This window comes from Kwoniella botswanensis, chromosome 1 (assembly GCF_036426115.1).
Source record: "Kwoniella botswanensis chromosome 1, complete sequence".
In the NCBI taxonomy this organism is placed as follows: Eukaryota; Fungi; Basidiomycota; class Tremellomycetes; order Tremellales; family Cryptococcaceae; genus Kwoniella; species Kwoniella botswanensis.
This window is the reverse complement of record NC_088599.1, coordinates 4,557,999-4,573,703: the sequence shown is the minus strand read 5'-3', so window position 1 is coordinate 4,573,703 and position 15,705 is coordinate 4,557,999. Positions and strand designations below refer to the sequence as shown.

At 44.8% G+C, this 15,705-nt stretch overlaps 8 protein-coding genes across 8 annotated transcripts; 3 read left to right on the top strand and 5 right to left on the bottom strand.

Moving 5' to 3' along the window:
• Window positions 1-256: 256 nt before the first annotated feature.
• Window positions 257-1,592, bottom strand: L199_001740 (uncharacterized protein; the record flags this gene model as incomplete). Its single annotated transcript, XM_064887493.1, has 7 exons — window positions 257-595; window positions 656-670; window positions 739-767; window positions 867-1,100; window positions 1,185-1,370; window positions 1,451-1,481; window positions 1,545-1,592. The coding sequence occupies 7 exons, from the start codon at window positions 1,590-1,592 to the stop codon at window positions 257-259; spliced, it is 882 nt and encodes a 293-aa protein (XP_064743565.1).
• A 654-nt stretch (window positions 1,593-2,246) lies between these two features.
• L199_001739 (uncharacterized protein) lies at window positions 2,247-4,568 on the top strand (the record flags this gene model as incomplete). The annotated part of the gene is made up of 4 exons (XM_064887492.1): window positions 2,247-2,357; window positions 2,480-3,661; window positions 3,715-3,937; window positions 3,991-4,568. The coding sequence occupies 4 exons, from the start codon at window positions 2,247-2,249 to the stop codon at window positions 4,566-4,568; spliced, it is 2,094 nt and encodes a 697-aa protein (XP_064743564.1).
• Window positions 4,569-5,030: 462 nt separating this feature from the next.
• L199_001738 (uncharacterized protein) lies at window positions 5,031-6,220 on the bottom strand (the record flags this gene model as incomplete). The annotated part of the gene is made up of 3 exons (XM_064887491.1): window positions 5,031-5,203; window positions 5,280-5,510; window positions 5,674-6,220. 3 exons carry the CDS (start codon window positions 6,218-6,220, stop codon window positions 5,031-5,033), a joined length of 951 nt encoding a protein of 316 aa, XP_064743563.1.
• A 316-nt stretch (window positions 6,221-6,536) lies between these two features.
• On the bottom strand, window positions 6,537-6,956 carry L199_001737 (uncharacterized protein; the record flags this gene model as incomplete). The annotated part of the gene is made up of 1 exon (XM_064887490.1): window positions 6,537-6,956. One exon carries the CDS (start codon window positions 6,954-6,956, stop codon window positions 6,537-6,539), a length of 420 nt encoding a protein of 139 aa, XP_064743562.1.
• A 349-nt stretch (window positions 6,957-7,305) lies between these two features.
• L199_001736 (uncharacterized protein) lies at window positions 7,306-9,324 on the bottom strand (the record flags this gene model as incomplete). The annotated part of the gene is made up of 3 exons (XM_064887489.1): window positions 7,306-7,435; window positions 7,514-8,393; window positions 8,475-9,324. The coding sequence occupies 3 exons, from the start codon at window positions 9,322-9,324 to the stop codon at window positions 7,306-7,308; spliced, it is 1,860 nt and encodes a 619-aa protein (XP_064743561.1).
• Window positions 9,325-10,196: 872 nt separating this feature from the next.
• L199_001735 (uncharacterized protein) lies at window positions 10,197-12,225 on the top strand (the record flags this gene model as incomplete). The annotated part of the gene is made up of 7 exons (XM_064887488.1): window positions 10,197-10,445; window positions 10,514-10,719; window positions 10,783-10,866; window positions 10,937-11,197; window positions 11,261-11,426; window positions 11,510-11,733; window positions 11,835-12,225. The coding sequence occupies 7 exons, from the start codon at window positions 10,197-10,199 to the stop codon at window positions 12,223-12,225; spliced, it is 1,581 nt and encodes a 526-aa protein (XP_064743560.1).
• A 414-nt stretch (window positions 12,226-12,639) lies between these two features.
• Window positions 12,640-13,807, bottom strand: L199_001734 (uncharacterized protein; the record flags this gene model as incomplete). Its single annotated transcript, XM_064887487.1, has 7 exons — window positions 12,640-12,698; window positions 12,836-12,996; window positions 13,122-13,233; window positions 13,293-13,369; window positions 13,431-13,503; window positions 13,573-13,612; window positions 13,682-13,807. 7 exons carry the CDS (start codon window positions 13,805-13,807, stop codon window positions 12,640-12,642), a joined length of 648 nt encoding a protein of 215 aa, XP_064743559.1.
• A 444-nt stretch (window positions 13,808-14,251) lies between these two features.
• Window positions 14,252-15,540, top strand: L199_001733 (uncharacterized protein; the record flags this gene model as incomplete). Its single annotated transcript, XM_064887486.1, has 7 exons — window positions 14,252-14,293; window positions 14,349-14,382; window positions 14,450-14,650; window positions 14,781-15,123; window positions 15,212-15,242; window positions 15,317-15,405; window positions 15,495-15,540. The coding sequence occupies 7 exons, from the start codon at window positions 14,252-14,254 to the stop codon at window positions 15,538-15,540; spliced, it is 786 nt and encodes a 261-aa protein (XP_064743558.1).
• Window positions 15,541-15,705: the final 165 nt, after the last annotated feature.

Below are 15,705 nucleotides of genomic sequence, written 5' to 3'. Positions count from 1 at the left end.
ACCATACACCTCACAAAAGACTGGCTCAGGGTGATATGAAGCCCCGATAACCAAGGTAAAAAGGGTGCAGGGGAAGAGGATAATACTTACTCGAGTGATGATCAAGGGGTAGTGAGAATGCATACTCATATAATCATGATCATGATCACGATCACAATCTTCAATAGATTCATACTCGCAACTACTGGTATAACACCAAGGTATATACAAATCGTGCATATTTAGAATGCAAGTAACCTAAATGTCCGTTCTCATACTATCGTTGAACTGGTACTGGTACGTTCTGCAGCAACACTCTCCAAACACTCCAGCCAATCCTACCATACCCTTCACCACCCGTACCTTTCCCACCAGCTCTTCTCCTCGCTTCCTTCGTGACTTCTGGGCTGAACACTCCGGTGGAACTTCTAGCATCTATGATGTGAGATACGATGGAAGGTGTGAATTCCGGATGACCTTGAACGGTCAGTATCTGAGCGATGGGATCGGAAGGTGAGGAAAGGGGGTGATAGCGGACGAAAGAATGAACAGGGTATTGAGGTGTGGAGAGGAGGAGATGACACGATGGTGGAACGAAAGGGACGTGGTCTCGGTGCTGTATAGAATGTCATCATCAGTAGGATCCATCAATGCGTGTCAACAAGGGATAATTTACCATTTGTTCCAGATACTAGCCGAACAATTCAGATGTATAAATCAGCTTTCCTGTTTCAGTTCTATGAGGAGACATGCACTTACCACTTTATCGTCACCACCTTGACCGTCCACTCTCACATGTTCATTCCCATTCTCGATAACACCATTCACCCTTTTCGCATCTTTGTCATGTCCACAATCACCGTCTTCTTTCTTCTCATCCTCATCACCATGCCAAGTCCACCACTTCTTCCCTTCCTCCGTCAATTTACATCCATATACACCTATCTCCCATCCATTCTGTCCACTAGCACATTCCCCACCCAACGCTAGAGACAAGATCTGGTGTCCAAAACAGATCCCAATGAATTTCAGATGGCTGTATTCTGGAGATGAAGTGAGACGTCGAATGAAGGAGATTAAAGGTGGGACGAATGGGTTGGACGAGTCGTGGGCGGTATGTTCTAGAACACATGCATCAGCATATACTGAAGAGATTTTCTCGTACAGATATATTGTGTGTCGTGAAAACTGATCTCATAACGCACTTGATCCAGTCAACATAATAGCGTCATAACCATCTTTCGAATTCGCCAACAACCTATCTTCAGGTGGATATTCTCTTTTGTCCACCACATCATATCCATCAATTATCAATTCTGTATTTTTCGCTATGGCAGTATCGGGATATGTAGATAATGACTGTAAGAGCCATCGTTTGTATATATCGTAATCTATAGTGCGTTATTTGAGAAGTCAATACGAAGATACCGGTCAGAGTCTGTATCTCAGATAAGATATCAATCATACTTACACGTTCCATCTTCTTCTATCACAGCTGGCACCTTTTTATGACACTGTATATCAGCTATGTTCTTCGTCTCGTGACAGGTTATCAATGAGCTCACGGGAGTATCATTGATCAACAAGGCCACTCTAATAGTCCTCTTCGTCATTTTACTCGAGATTAAGAAATTCTACTGAACGCGATAAACAAGGGGGGGAATGCAGGTATGACACAACCGGAAACGGTATGTTAAGCGACAAGAGACAGAAGTCCACGAGAGTGTATATACAGAGTAGATTTAGATCAAGAGATAAGCAAATCGAGTCGAGATATATGTGAAATTATCAACAAAGCGTCAAAAGTCAGGAGATACGAAAGACGGGTGATCAGCATCTCATCTTAATTGAGTGTCACCGTCACCATCATCGGATTCAGCCGAGAGTGTATTTGATCTCAATTTGATGCCGATCAATCTGTCTGTCTGGCATGTGCGCTTATCCCCCTCATCCAGTTGATCATGGGATCACTCGTAAGTTTCAGCTACATGGTCCAGACCGACCATAGTGGATGAAGACCCGTATACAGCGGACGTCACGGTGCCGTTGTATGCGTCCAAATCCTAGATGTGTGTGCTCTTGTGACAAACCACCCCTGTAAATATCTGCAGGTGGCACTCAGCTTATATGCATCACCCATTTATGGATGTTGCCACCCAACTCTGCTCAAATCCATCCTCAGTTCACTCTACAAAATGATCGTCAAAATCCATCGAGTACTCTCTTGCTCTTCATACCTACCTTATCTTGTATCACAATACACGAACATGTCGGGAGAATCGAATAATGCCCTGATCCCCCGACCTGGTCCTACACCCAAGCTTATCTCAGGACCTAAAACAGGTCAGAAGTCACTCTACCAACAGCACGTTCTTGACGTAAGTTGTTGCTCTCTCCCTCCTTTATCAAAGAGATAAGGCTTGACACAGTCTTAGTCTATCTCTTATCGCCTTATCAGAAGCTCAGCATTTATGATTCATACTGACTTATGTGCTTATAGGAAGATACATATACCGATGCATTATCACATATCATCACTCGAGATTTCTTTCCCAACCTCCCTCATCTACACGCGACGAACGACTATCTCACTGCCTTGACCGAAAATGATCCCGAACTTTTATCAGCATCGATACGCAAACTGGCATACCTAGCTCAGGAGAAGGATAATGGACGGTCTACGCCTGTGGGAGGAAGGAGGAGTTTGGATGATATTGATGCTGAGCGAGTGAGGAGGACAGAATTTGCAATGGCTGGTACACCCTACATCTCATTACCTGGAAGTAGAGCTAGACCGAATCGAACACCTGTCGGAGCGAGAGGATGGGAAACACCCATGGGTGGTGAGAGCTCAAGAAGGAAATACGAAGATTATGATGAATTGGATGGAACAGGTCTTCGTTCTTCCGATAGCGAGGCTGGTCCATCGAGTCGACCGTTCAAGAGACCCAGACAGAAGATGATCAGAGATGATCTATCGTTAGATGCTTTCCAACGTAATTACACTTCGGAAGATAATGCTTCGTTCGTCCAGATTGTGGATGAAGAAAATAAGAGGAGGAGGGAAGAAAGATGGGGGTGGGCTTGGGAAGCCGAAAAGAAAGCGAATCAACGAAGGTTGGAAGGTGAAGAAAGAAGGAAGATGATTTTAGATGCTGCTATGAGTGGGAATTGGAGACTGAACGGTGAAGGAACGAGGTTGATAGGTGGGTTGGCGGAAGGTGGAAGAGACAGGAATGAAGGGGAAGCTTGGAAAGACATCAAACTCATTGGAGGGACAAAAGACCAATTGTCTTCAACCAACCCAGATGACGAAGATACGGTTACAGAAGTAGAAAGTGGAGCATTGATACCTCATGCGTCTGGATCAACTTCTTCAGCACTAGTCAAAACCGGCGATACGACTACCGCGCCTCGGTCCAAATTAGCTGAAATTCCTCTCCCACCCAAACATCCTCTCACGCAAGCTCTTGCCGACGCTGGCTTGCCTGGTACAGCACTCATATCGACGGATGATGGACAGATCGTACCTCATCGTGAAGGTGCATCAGGAGGTAGTGAAGGTAGAGGTAGAGGTGATGAGGAGAAATCATTGAGGAACAGGATCGAAAATGCCGTGATGGGCGAGGAGGATAATAGTATCTCCTTGGCAGGTAGTGGTGCGGATCAATGGGGATACAAGGTGAGCTGAAGTTGCTTCTGACTTTTAGTTCAGCTACTAACATCTGCTATCAGACTCGTAACAATCTCATGTTTCCTGCCGATTCCAACTCTGATCCATATCCCAAACCTCGACCCACGAACGCTCAACCCATTGCTAATCCACCTACGATCACTCACGCAAATACCCGATTACCGGACGAAGAGGAAGTCCGGCCAAGTCGAGGAGAAGGTAGTAGTAGGAGGGGAAGTAGTCCCGCTAGAAGTTGGGTCGATGCAGCTGTAAAAGGTACTCCTTGTAAGTGTCTCTCTTCCACCTCGTTCAACAAAACGTCCTGACTTGTCATGTAGATCATCGAGAACCTTCAATGCCAATCATCAACAATTATACCCTATTACCCAATGATCCTTCTCCATCACCTCAGGACCTACCCTCGCTATTGACGTGGGGTACCCTACTTTCCACTCCTAGAGCTTTGGACGGGACGGAAGATCCATTGGAATCGACTCGATCATTCAAGTTACCAGAAACGAAAAGAAGGGATGAGATAGGTAGGAAATTGGCCGATAAAGCTAGTAGATCAATATCCGAACGAGCCAAATCATTCACACCTCACCATCAACGTGGATCCCTATCATCCACTCTGCGCGCAGCGGCAGATAAAACCCAACGATCAGTCAGAGGTGAACGGACACCTGGAAAGATGTTACCTCCTTCTTCTGCTACACCGAGAAGACAGGCGGAAAGCTTGACTCCTGCGGCTAGGAAATTGCTGGAACGAAGTGTCGGACGAAGTCCTATGACCACTCATGGTGGAATCGGCATGTCGACGGGCGGGAAGAATCGAGGGGCAGTAATGGAAAGTAGATCAGGGTGGGGTGGGAGAGCCGAGAAGCGAATGACATGGACACCAAGTCCTAGGAAGTGAAAATTCAATAACGATCAATCAAATCACAATAACGATATTTTACGAAATTCATAATGATCAATCTGAATAAATGACCCAACCCATCCATTCAAATCAAGTTACCCTCATAAATCACGAATGATGGGAGAAACTATGTAAACATTCATGCATATACAATGGATATCATCACCAAAGGAAACCCGATCTGGGATGAATAAGAATCTTCTACTGTACTGATATTGTTGCCGGAATGATACTGCTAAATACTGAATTTACAGAACATCCTACCCTTCAGGAACTACTTGACATTGATAAATTCACCAACTGAACGACCGACCAAACATCGACATGTCGGTACGATCGAAATAATGGAAAACCCGAATACTGATGTACAAACACCCACCCACCTATACCTTACACAACGTCAAGCTAGAAACCAGATTCCAAAGCCTATTAAAGCAAGTTTTCATACCGAAATCGCACCTAAACTCTACCTTCTCTCATTCTTCTATGATTGATACCCATCCTCCCGTCTATACCATTAACGACCGATCCATCCGGACCGTACCTTGTGAATGCTGACGAAGCTCCTCCACCCGAAGTACGGGGGTAGGGAGTATCCAAGTCAGCTTGGACGTACCCAGCGGCTGATGAGGCTAAACAAGGATACCAATACCACATAGATACAATCAGTGTTATAAGAATCACAGAAAACGTCAAGTCGAAACTCACATCCATCATACCTCGCTCTGGGTGTGTTACCCATATCGCCCCAAGCCATCGAGCCATTTACTGAATCACCTCCCGAAGGTGCAGGTGCGGTGTAATACGACTGACCGGCTGTACTTGCGACTCGGTGTGAGGGGGAAATTTGACCTTGGCCACGTGCTGAAGGTGACGGGGAATGATATTGCTCAGGTTGAACTCCAGCAGGTAAGAAACCGACGGGTGGTCCTGCCAGTTCTACAAGAATCGGGTTGATTATCAGCCACCAGTCCGACGTCATATATCGATATAACAAAGGACAAAGGAGGAGCACGGCGAACCGAGAGAAGCAAACCGGAAAGATCTCGGTCTTCCGAGGATCTCGTTTGGAAGACCGCTTGGTGGGTAAGGGAAGACTCACCTCGACCTTCAAGGTATCCATAATGGCCCATCCGACCCTGTTTCATCTTGGATGAATCGAATGGCCTCATACCTCCATCGGTCATACCGCTCTGAGCTGACATGGCGCCACTACCACCAGCATTGCTGGGATTGAAACCATTCATCGTTGAGCCAGGCATCATATATGGATTATAACCACCTGGCATCATTCCATTTGCCGATTGGCCACCCCATTGGTAAGGATTATTGTACATCATACTGTTGGCGCGAGGGGTGATGGGAGGTCGAGTCAGAGGCGAGGACAAGGGTAAAGGTGTAGTAGGGGGGCGTAAAGGCGGGAGTGAATGGGGTTTAGTCGAATGGGAAGTGACAGACGAAGCATGATGACAACCATGTGTATGAGATCGAGATCGTAGAGGAGAAAGTGGCGATTTCGAATTGGATTGACGAGGTTGTCGAGTAGGAGAAGATGTTTTCCCGTTACCGATGCGATTGATGTTGGCGTTTTCAGTGGATGAAATACGTCGATAGTGATTGGTAGGTCGTTGAGGGAATATAGATGACATGAATTGCGAATTAGGTAGAAAAAACACAGTCAGCTCTGAACGTTTAAAATGAGAAATACGAGGCTGAATATGAGGTCTCTTTGGATCTGGTGACGGGCGAATTTGAAGGCAAAGTGATATAAGATAGTAGGAGTATACGAGTACAGTAAATTAGATAACTCCTTTATGAATTGGAAGAGATAATGATCATGAGTCATGGGTTCAAAAGGAAAGGATGAAACGGAATATGGCTGCCCCAAGGGCGGAACCTGGACCGGACCGTAGGTGGAGTACTGTACTGTACTGTAAATCATGGTCTGTAGTCCAGACTCGTCGTCTAACATCTCGCCAAAAGAATGATGAAGTGAAGAAGAAAACAGAGGATCGAAGTGAAAAAGAACAGAAAGACCAACCCATTAGAAGGGAAGCCAGCCATACCACCCATTCCCATTCCCATGCCACTCATGCCACTCATGCCACTCATACCCATTCCACCCATACCGTTCAACCCACCCATACCTCCCATGCCACCCATATTAATATCCATTCCCATACTACCCATTGAAGGGAAGGCCTGGCCACCACCCGAACCAGGACTCATCATTCCGCCACTACTCCCACCACCCAGACCAAAACCTACACCACCATAAGGTGAACTTTGAGCTTGAGGCATAGGTTGCTCGTAAGCCATACCGTAATGATATCCAGATATAGCTTGTAAAGCAGAGGGATGGAGTGGTGGGGTGGTTCCGAACATCTTATATATAAAGGAAAATGGGTAAAAAAGACCAATTGAAAAGAATCACGGGTTGAGAAAGTTCAAATCAAGGAGGTGGAAAAAGGGGATGATCGACGATTTCGTCCCATTGGATATCTAAGGTATTTCAATGATTTTCATTCTGATTTTATATTGAAAATCATTCAACCTCCTTATCCCTTTGAGGGGTTTGTGAAGACTGATCCAAATCGGAATAGCCAAAGATCAAAGGGGTATGAGAGAATAAATGAAAGGATATCCTTCACACAAAGGAGAGGATTTACATAGTTCAAAAGGGGATGACAAAGGACCTCAAAGGATTGGATGAATGCAAAGTTGAGAGTTGAACTTACATTTCCCCATACGGATCTTCAGGTGTGACGGGCGTCGAAGCAGCTTGAGCGGATAAAGCGGAACCTTCTTGTGAAGAGTTGGAGCCTACAGTAATGCTCGGTTCAACAAATTGGACTTTCTTGCCACTAATCATGAGATCAAAACGAAGATGTGTAGATCAGCTGGGTGATTTCTTCGATGTGGGTCATAAAATGAATACCTACTCGTTACTTTCGCCCTGGCTTTGAGCGATCGCTAGTTGTTGAGGATCACCCATCATACCTCCCATACCCCACCAGTAAGACGGATCCCAATAACCTTGTTCAGGATAATATCCTTCCGTACCTTGCATTTGACCCATCCCCATTGGATCATAGCCCATTCCATAGGGGTATGGATATCCCCAATTCTGCAGAGCCTGCATTTGATCTTGTTCGTTACCAACAGTGGCATCACTCACAAGCTGGGTTGTATCTTGCTTCTGAGGTTGATTTTGGTTTTGATCCTGAGCGTGATTTTGAATTGTAGGTTGAGATGCAACTTTCGATATTGATTTGGGCGTTCCTTGTGGTGGTACTTTCCTATCTTGGGCAGTAGTCTTCACTCTCGGCATTTGCATTTGCATAGCCTGTTGTTGCATAGCTTGCATTTGCTGATGCAGTAACATCTGATCCTGAGCACTCATCCTGTGGTGCGTATCTTCATAAGCGTCGGAATGAGCGATACCTTCCACATTTCCCGGTCTAGCCACTTCTCTACTCTTGGGGATCCAATCTCTCGTTCCATGTGCATCTCCATCATCGCCCACACCACCTTCCCTCTCTGCTTTCCGCGCTTTCCAATCTTCGTATTCCTTTCTTGCCTTTTCAGCTAATGCCGAATCATACTTGGGATTATGAAATGGCCTAGCCGCGTTATCTGGAAGGTCTGTTGAGGCTGATGCAGGGGAGAAGAGAGGTAAGGGGATAGAAAAATCAGGTTGATTGCGAGTCATCGATTCGGATGCTCTAGTGGGATGAAGTCTAGGTCTGATACCGATATGAACGGAGGTAACACCGGAGGGTGCAGATCGAACGGGAACACGGGGTGTTTGAGGGGGATATGCTGGACCATAACAGCTAAATCTAAGCTTTGTAGTACGTACATGCCAATTGAAGAGACAGAAAGCAGCGGGAGAAACCTCACCTATATCCCTTCCTAAATCTCTTCTAACTCTATCTTCAGCTTCTCTAGCTGGATCTCTAGTGGCATCCCACATTCCTGATCTCTCCCATTCCATATCCTTCAACCTCTGTTCCTCTCGCTCTTTGGCTGTTGGAGCTTGTCGCAAGGGTGTAGGTGTAGGGGCTGGTCGGTGTCGCACACTGAGTTGACCTGTATGTTTGATCAACTCTGCCTCCCATTCTTCAGCAAGGGTAGTCTCCGTGTGAGCTGGAGAAGGTGGTACAGCTTTTCTTTGGACAGCGGGTTGCTGAGCTGACCGAGACGATTGAGATGCATTTTGAAGTTGAGTAGTTTGAGGTCGTTGAGGTTGGTTTGGTGGAGCGATTTGGGTGGTAGATGCAGGTCGAGTGGGATTTGTTGCTTGGGGGGAAGAAGTCGTCTTGGCTGATATAGTAGCTGGTCTCGATGGTATGCCTTGACTTGTAGTTGTAGCTGTCCCATTTCTCGAAGTAGGTCTTGGAATAGGTGGAGAACCTTTACCGTTGATCAAATTTGTTTGAGCTGATTTCGGTGCGACGGTGAGCAAAACCTCCGTGAATTGTTGCTGGACCACTCCTCTCGCTGCGTTCGTCGTCGCTTCCTGATGCAGCGAGTTCCTCGAAGGAGCTTGCCGGAGTTGTTGTTGGGATGCTTTGGTTCGTACGGGTGTACCAGGGACGGAAGACGCTGGGGTGGAAGTGGCGAGGGTGGAGCGAAGTCGAGGACGTAAAGGGGAGTCGGTGAGACCTAATGCGGAGTGAGATAAGCTGGACATGGTGGAGGGGTAGGTATTCGAGCTGGTAGTGGATACGAAACTGTCTCTATATGTCATTGTGAATATGAAAAGATGATCTGTATACTATGCGAAAGGTTCTCGATGTCAACAATGATAATCTTCGTCCTCAGAATCCACCTGCTTGGATTGTTTATTTTCGTTGCTTGGTTTGATGAGAGGACGTGAAGGTTAGTAGAATCTCATTCAACGAAAGCGGACAGTGAGTCAGTGGTCAGTGTGGGTCAGATTGTTTGTTTGGATACCCATTCTCATTTGGCTCAAAGGACCACCATGTTACCCACTCCTTCGTATAAAGGTATATGTCAATGGCGATATGAGTCAGATTAGCAAAACCTCTTCAAGACTGTCTATTGATCTATCGCCATTGTCTTCATGCAGAAGAACGAGAGTCTCCTCATCTGTGTCCACGTTGCCGTCGGGATGTAGACTTTTCACCTCCCTGGATTTCGGACGTCGGATTTCGGATTTTGGATCTCGGCAATCTCATGCAGTAACCAGGAATAACCGCATTGAACCGAATCTTGGACGAACCGGTCCGATCTGATCTTTCGCATCATACCTCATTTAGCTTAGCTTAAGTTTAATCCATCACATCGGGGGGATATGTGCCCCAAATAAGAAAGGAGAGGAGGAACAGGGTAGCTTTCATCTCCGACATGCCCCTCATGAGCATGTGTGGGAGGTGAGGGGATTCCAAGACTTTCAGAATGGTTATTAATAATCACATAATTCTAATTTACGGCCCGGCGAGGTCAAGACGGATTGATATTTCTCATGGAAATGCGAAAGAAAAAGGTAGCAGTAGCAACTTGTTCAGATATATATACGCTGGATCGTTATCGCTTCCTGATTTTTTTTGCACTCGTGTATCAACGGTCATCCATCAGTTTATTGATAGATTGCGCAAGATGAGCAGCAACGATCAATATAAGCAAGAAGCCGAGAAAGGCGAGACCATCCAACTTGAAGAAGCAGGAGCCATTGAAGAACCCCTCAAACCCGGTATCAAACTTCCATCTCAACATGCGGATATCTATCATGAAGCTATACAGAGATATCCCGATGATTCACATATCAACCCAGATGACGAAAAGAGATTGAAGAGGAAGCTCGATAGAAGGATCATCCCTTTATTGGGTATCTGTTATTTCTTCTACGTAAGTACATCTACAAACATACACTACGCTGTATCATATATGATCGCTTACTTTGTAATCGTTGGTAGTATGTCGACAAAACGACTTTGTCATACGCTGCGATATTCGGTATCAAGACTGACCTTCACTTGGGTAAACAAGATTATTCATGGTTATCTTCGATTTTCTATTTCGGTTGGTTAGCTTGGGCCATCCCGTCGAACTTGATCATGCAGAGATCACCTCCTGCTTATTACCTAGGAGCCAATATTTTCTTCTGGGGTGTTTTCCTGATGTAAGTGCTCCTTGTTCCTCATGTATCTCTCGATTCAGTGCTTATTCTCGTCATCATGAATAGGGCTCAAGCTGCGTCCAAGAACTTTGCCGCCATCGCCGCTTTGAGAGTTATCTCAGGGGCTGCCGAAGCTATTGCGGATCCTGCGTGAGTCATCATATCAATCGTTCATCAAGATTGGTCAACGGTGAACTTATCAAGGCATCTTACAAAACAGGTTCATGTTGATCACCTCAATGTACTATACTCGAGCTGAACAACCCTCAAGAATCTCATGTTGGTACGCGTTTAACGGAATCGGTGTGGCCGGCGGTGGATTGATAGGATACGGTATCGGAAACATCAAGGGCGCACTTGCGTCATGGAGATACGAATTCCTCATCGTCGGAGCGGCGTGTTCAGCTTGGGCTATCTGCTTGTTACTTTACCTTCCCAATTCTCCAGCTACCTTCAGGGGATTCTCCTACGAAGAGAAACTGTAAGTCGATTCATCACTCCCTTAGTATTTTCCTCTTGCTGATGATTTTGATCATGATTACAGACTTATGATCGCTAGAATGAGAAAGAATCAAACCGGTATTGAAAACCGAAAGATCAAATGGAGTCAAGTCCGAGAAGCATTCACAGATTACAAGACTTACATGTTCTGCTTCCTTGGTTTTATCGGTAATATTCCTAACGGAGGTATCAGTAACTTCTCTACTCTAGTGAGTCAATCCAACTCAACTTGTTGTTGATCAGTACGGGTATCGAAGAACCAAGCTGATCTTTTTCATTTGTGGTATGTCAGGTTATTCAAGGGTTAGGCTTTGATACACTCCATACCGCTTTACTCGGTATCCCTCAGGGTGTCTTTGTCGTCATTTGGATCGGTGCAGGTGCATTAATCAATGATCGTCTACCTAAGAACAGTCGTACACTCGTCTGCGCATTGTTCATGTTACCTACCATCTCGGGCGCTTTGGGTTTCTTACTTGCTCCTAAAGATGCTTATGTTGGTAGATTAATCTGCTTGTGAGTATATCCAAGTCCTTTGCATACAACCATATCTCAACGCTTGACATTCATCATATGTCGTGCCATATCAATCTTGCTAATTGTCGTTTCTATCTCAGCTATCTAACCGGTTCATACCAATGTTCATTCGTCCTTTCCCTATCACTCATCACCTCCAACACAGGTGGACAATCCAAGAAAATGCTCGTATCAGCTATGATCTGGTTCGGAGCCTGTGTAGGTAACATCGTCGGTCCATTCTTCTTCAAATCTGAACAAGCACCCAAATACTCTCTTGGAATCGGGGCTATCTTGGTTTGTAACATTTTGGAATTCTTGTTGTTCTTCGCTTTCAGATTCGCATTCATGTATGAGAACAGAAAGAAGAAGTTGGCTATTGAACGTGCCTCCGCTGAAGTAACCGGAGAGGCAGGAGAAAGGGATCTGAACCAAACTGCTTTTGCGGATTTGACGGATAAGGAGAACCCTCATTTCGAATATGTTTATTAGATATGTAGAAAGTAAATCTCATATCGTATATATATATATATATATATATATATATATATATATGTACGCGCTCAGTGATTGGCAACTATGAATATGTTAATGTTCGATAGTATGAAATGCAAATGGCAAGAAAGACAGGATGCTGTTTGAATAAATTGCTTCATATCGTCATCAAAGGTAATTGTACATATATGTATGTATCAAGTGGTATAATCTAAATCATTTCACAAATTTCATATCCATCTCACAGGACCTACCCTCATTCTTCAAATAATGTAGGACCGCTCTTACTTCCCGAGGCCACCTGACCCGATGAATCCAGAATCTAATTGCAATCAGGCATGTCCACGATAATGTATCTTACGAGTGTAAGCAGACTGAGGAGGAATTCTTATTTGTACAACCTGGAAAATCCTAACATTGACAACCTGATGCCTGGGGTACTTGCTGTGTTGGAGCAGATACGTCGATTTCTGCGAAGAGCAAGACCATCAGCATCTGTAATCGATATGACACGATACTCGAGATGCGAAGTCTTGATTCGAACACAGAATGGTATAATGTCGGACGATAGTGAAGGCGCAAGCACCGATAGACTTATCTCACTCACTCGTATTGGCCGTTTCTTTCACTTCGGCACTTCCACCAGGTAAAGCCATTGCGATTTTCTTAAATAACGTCTTGACGTTGTATCCCGCTTTAGCAGAAGTTTCGATCGACATGACTCCTAGTTCTTTCGCTCGTTTATCTAATTCTTCGGGTGTCACTTGACTGTAAACGATATTAATGCGAGATCAGCACATGATTTCCATAGAGCTAAAGATACAAATAGCCAGGTCGAATGTGACTTGACTTATGCTGACACAGGGAATAGCAGAGGATGCATGATCACTCACCGCTTATCATTCAAATCCGTCTTATTCCCCACTAACACAATAATCACATCTTGTCCTCTCTCATTCCTTACGTCGTCTACCCATTTGGTCGTGTTGAGGAAAGACGTTCGATCTGAAATAAGCCTTACAGCATGAGCTTGATACGTAAATCACGACATGGAAGCAGCTCACTCGTAATGTCATATACTATCACAGCTACTGAAGAATCTCGGATATAGGAAGGGATAAGTGAACGGAATCGTTCTTGTCTATATAGAAAATGAATGAGCTAGGATGCTACAATGCTTGATCAAGGACCCGCCAACTCACCCGGCTGTATCCCATAACTGTAATCTCACTGTCCTATCTTCAAGATACATCGTCTTTGACAAGAAGTCAATACCTAATAATCAAGCACCAAGCATCAGTAATCGATCAAGAGTGGAAGTAAGTCGGGATGAAAAGTACTGACCTATAGTCGCTTGATACGTGTTATCAAACGTATCGTACATCTACAATGCTCAGATTAGCTGAATGATTGCACATCGATGGTCGATGGTAGAGTGTGAAGGATAGCTCACAAATCTAGTGATCAAACTAGTTTTCCCCACTGACTGTTCACCTAGGAATACCAATTTGAACTTCTTCAATGGTGTGCTGGCTGAGGAGAAGTCCCCTGCGGTTGATGGTGTTTGAGGGTTTGACATGGCGGGTGTCTTTGTTTGTTTTGTTTGATGGGGAAGGAAAGGGATGATTCGGCCAGTGGTACTGAGACTTGTATGTTATGTGTATAACGACGTGCTAAGAGATGATCAAACGATTGCTCCTGCTAATATTGCTCTGCTCTTGTTGTCTAGGTGTATAATTGTGATTATGTCGATAGTGTCAGATGGATTTGACGGATTGCATGTAAATGGTTATGTAACTGTCAACGTACGCACCAAAGGGACAAGCTGTGTCTGGATTAGGCACGTGGAGACAACCCTATCTTGGCTTCAAAGGCATGCGAACACGTGTTGATGCCCTCAGTCGCGACCGTGGAGGTGTTCGATGACGAGCAAGTGGTTGTTCAATGACACTACAACTGTGTCCTGCAGATAAGGTAGTCAATCTGCATTCCGACTTGATATACCCATATATCACCTGTCAACATGTCGCAAGGAGGATACGCAGTAGTAGACGTGGATGATGAGGTGAGCTCATCGATCTCCTCTGTACCAACAATGATAAGCTCACGTGTATTCTCAGATAAACGATCAAGGTAACGGACTCGAATTCAAGAGTGAGTATCAACAAAGAGCGTCTCACGTCGTCTTGATCGGTAGGTACTAACATAGAGAGTATCGTAGCATTTTTGCCTACCGATTCTAATGCACCTCGAGCTACATCCCCTTCACCACCCCATGTGCCCTACAGTCCATTCAACTTGGCATACTACCAGACGTATTTTGATGTCGATACCAACACCGTTTTGAAGAGGGTAGGAATGGCTATGATACCTCGTTCGGGATTTATAGCTGAGAATTGTGATGGTCAGATTGATCTTTACGGTGAGTATGATCAACTAATCAAAACACCGCTCATTCCAAAATTCATTCTTCCTTCTCACATATACATACCATTCGTTTGAGAAAACGCTTAGCTTACCTTCTGTTCTGCTCTGTGATGTATCGTTTATAGGCCCATTCTGGACATTAACCACTCTAATTCTCGTTCTCTACATAACCTCAACGCTCCTCTCCTCGATCACGCAATACCTCCAATCCTCCCATGCAAATTCCAACCTCCCCTTGCTCTCCACGGCAGTATCAGTCATATACTTCTACGGACTCAGTCTTCCAGCGTTATTATGGGGAGCGACCAAATGGCTGGGAGTAGGTGAATGGGGTGTGGCTGAGGCTCTGGGTCTATACGGTTATTCAATGGGTGTTTATATACCTGTTAGTTTACTGTGTTTGATACCCGTTGGTATACTTAGATGGGTTTTGGTCTTTGGAGGTGCAGCAAGCTCAGGTTATTTCTTGTGAGTTAGAATATTCCATCCTATATACATTTATATCTCATACTTCTGTTCTCACTGATCGTTGGTTGTGTCTGCGTTCGGTGATTAGAGTACAAAATATCTATCCTGTACTTGCATCAGTGAGTCATTAAAACATCCCTTTAATAGCATTTCCTATCTCTACTTTCCGCTGATCCCGTACATGCTCTCCTAGGCCGATAACAAGATGACCCGACTCCTCATCATTGCAGTCATAGCACTACATGGAGGAATGGCATTAGCCATCAAAGTTCTCTTCTTCTCGTAAGTGCCATCACCCGACTTCCACATAAGCTTCCTGACAACTGAAAATCTTGGATTGGATTTTTCACTAACATCGTGTGACACAATAGCAATTCGACGATAGGACCGGACCCCATCCCTGATCCAATGTCATAGTCATTATCATAATCAAATGCATTATGTCCATGATATTTACGTAGATGCAAAATAAATATCTCATCGAAGAAGAATGTATACATATAGAAATCACAATTACATATTCATCCATCCGTCTAACGTCAGAAGAATAATATCGCTTCTAGTCATAGCTGAGTATAGAGT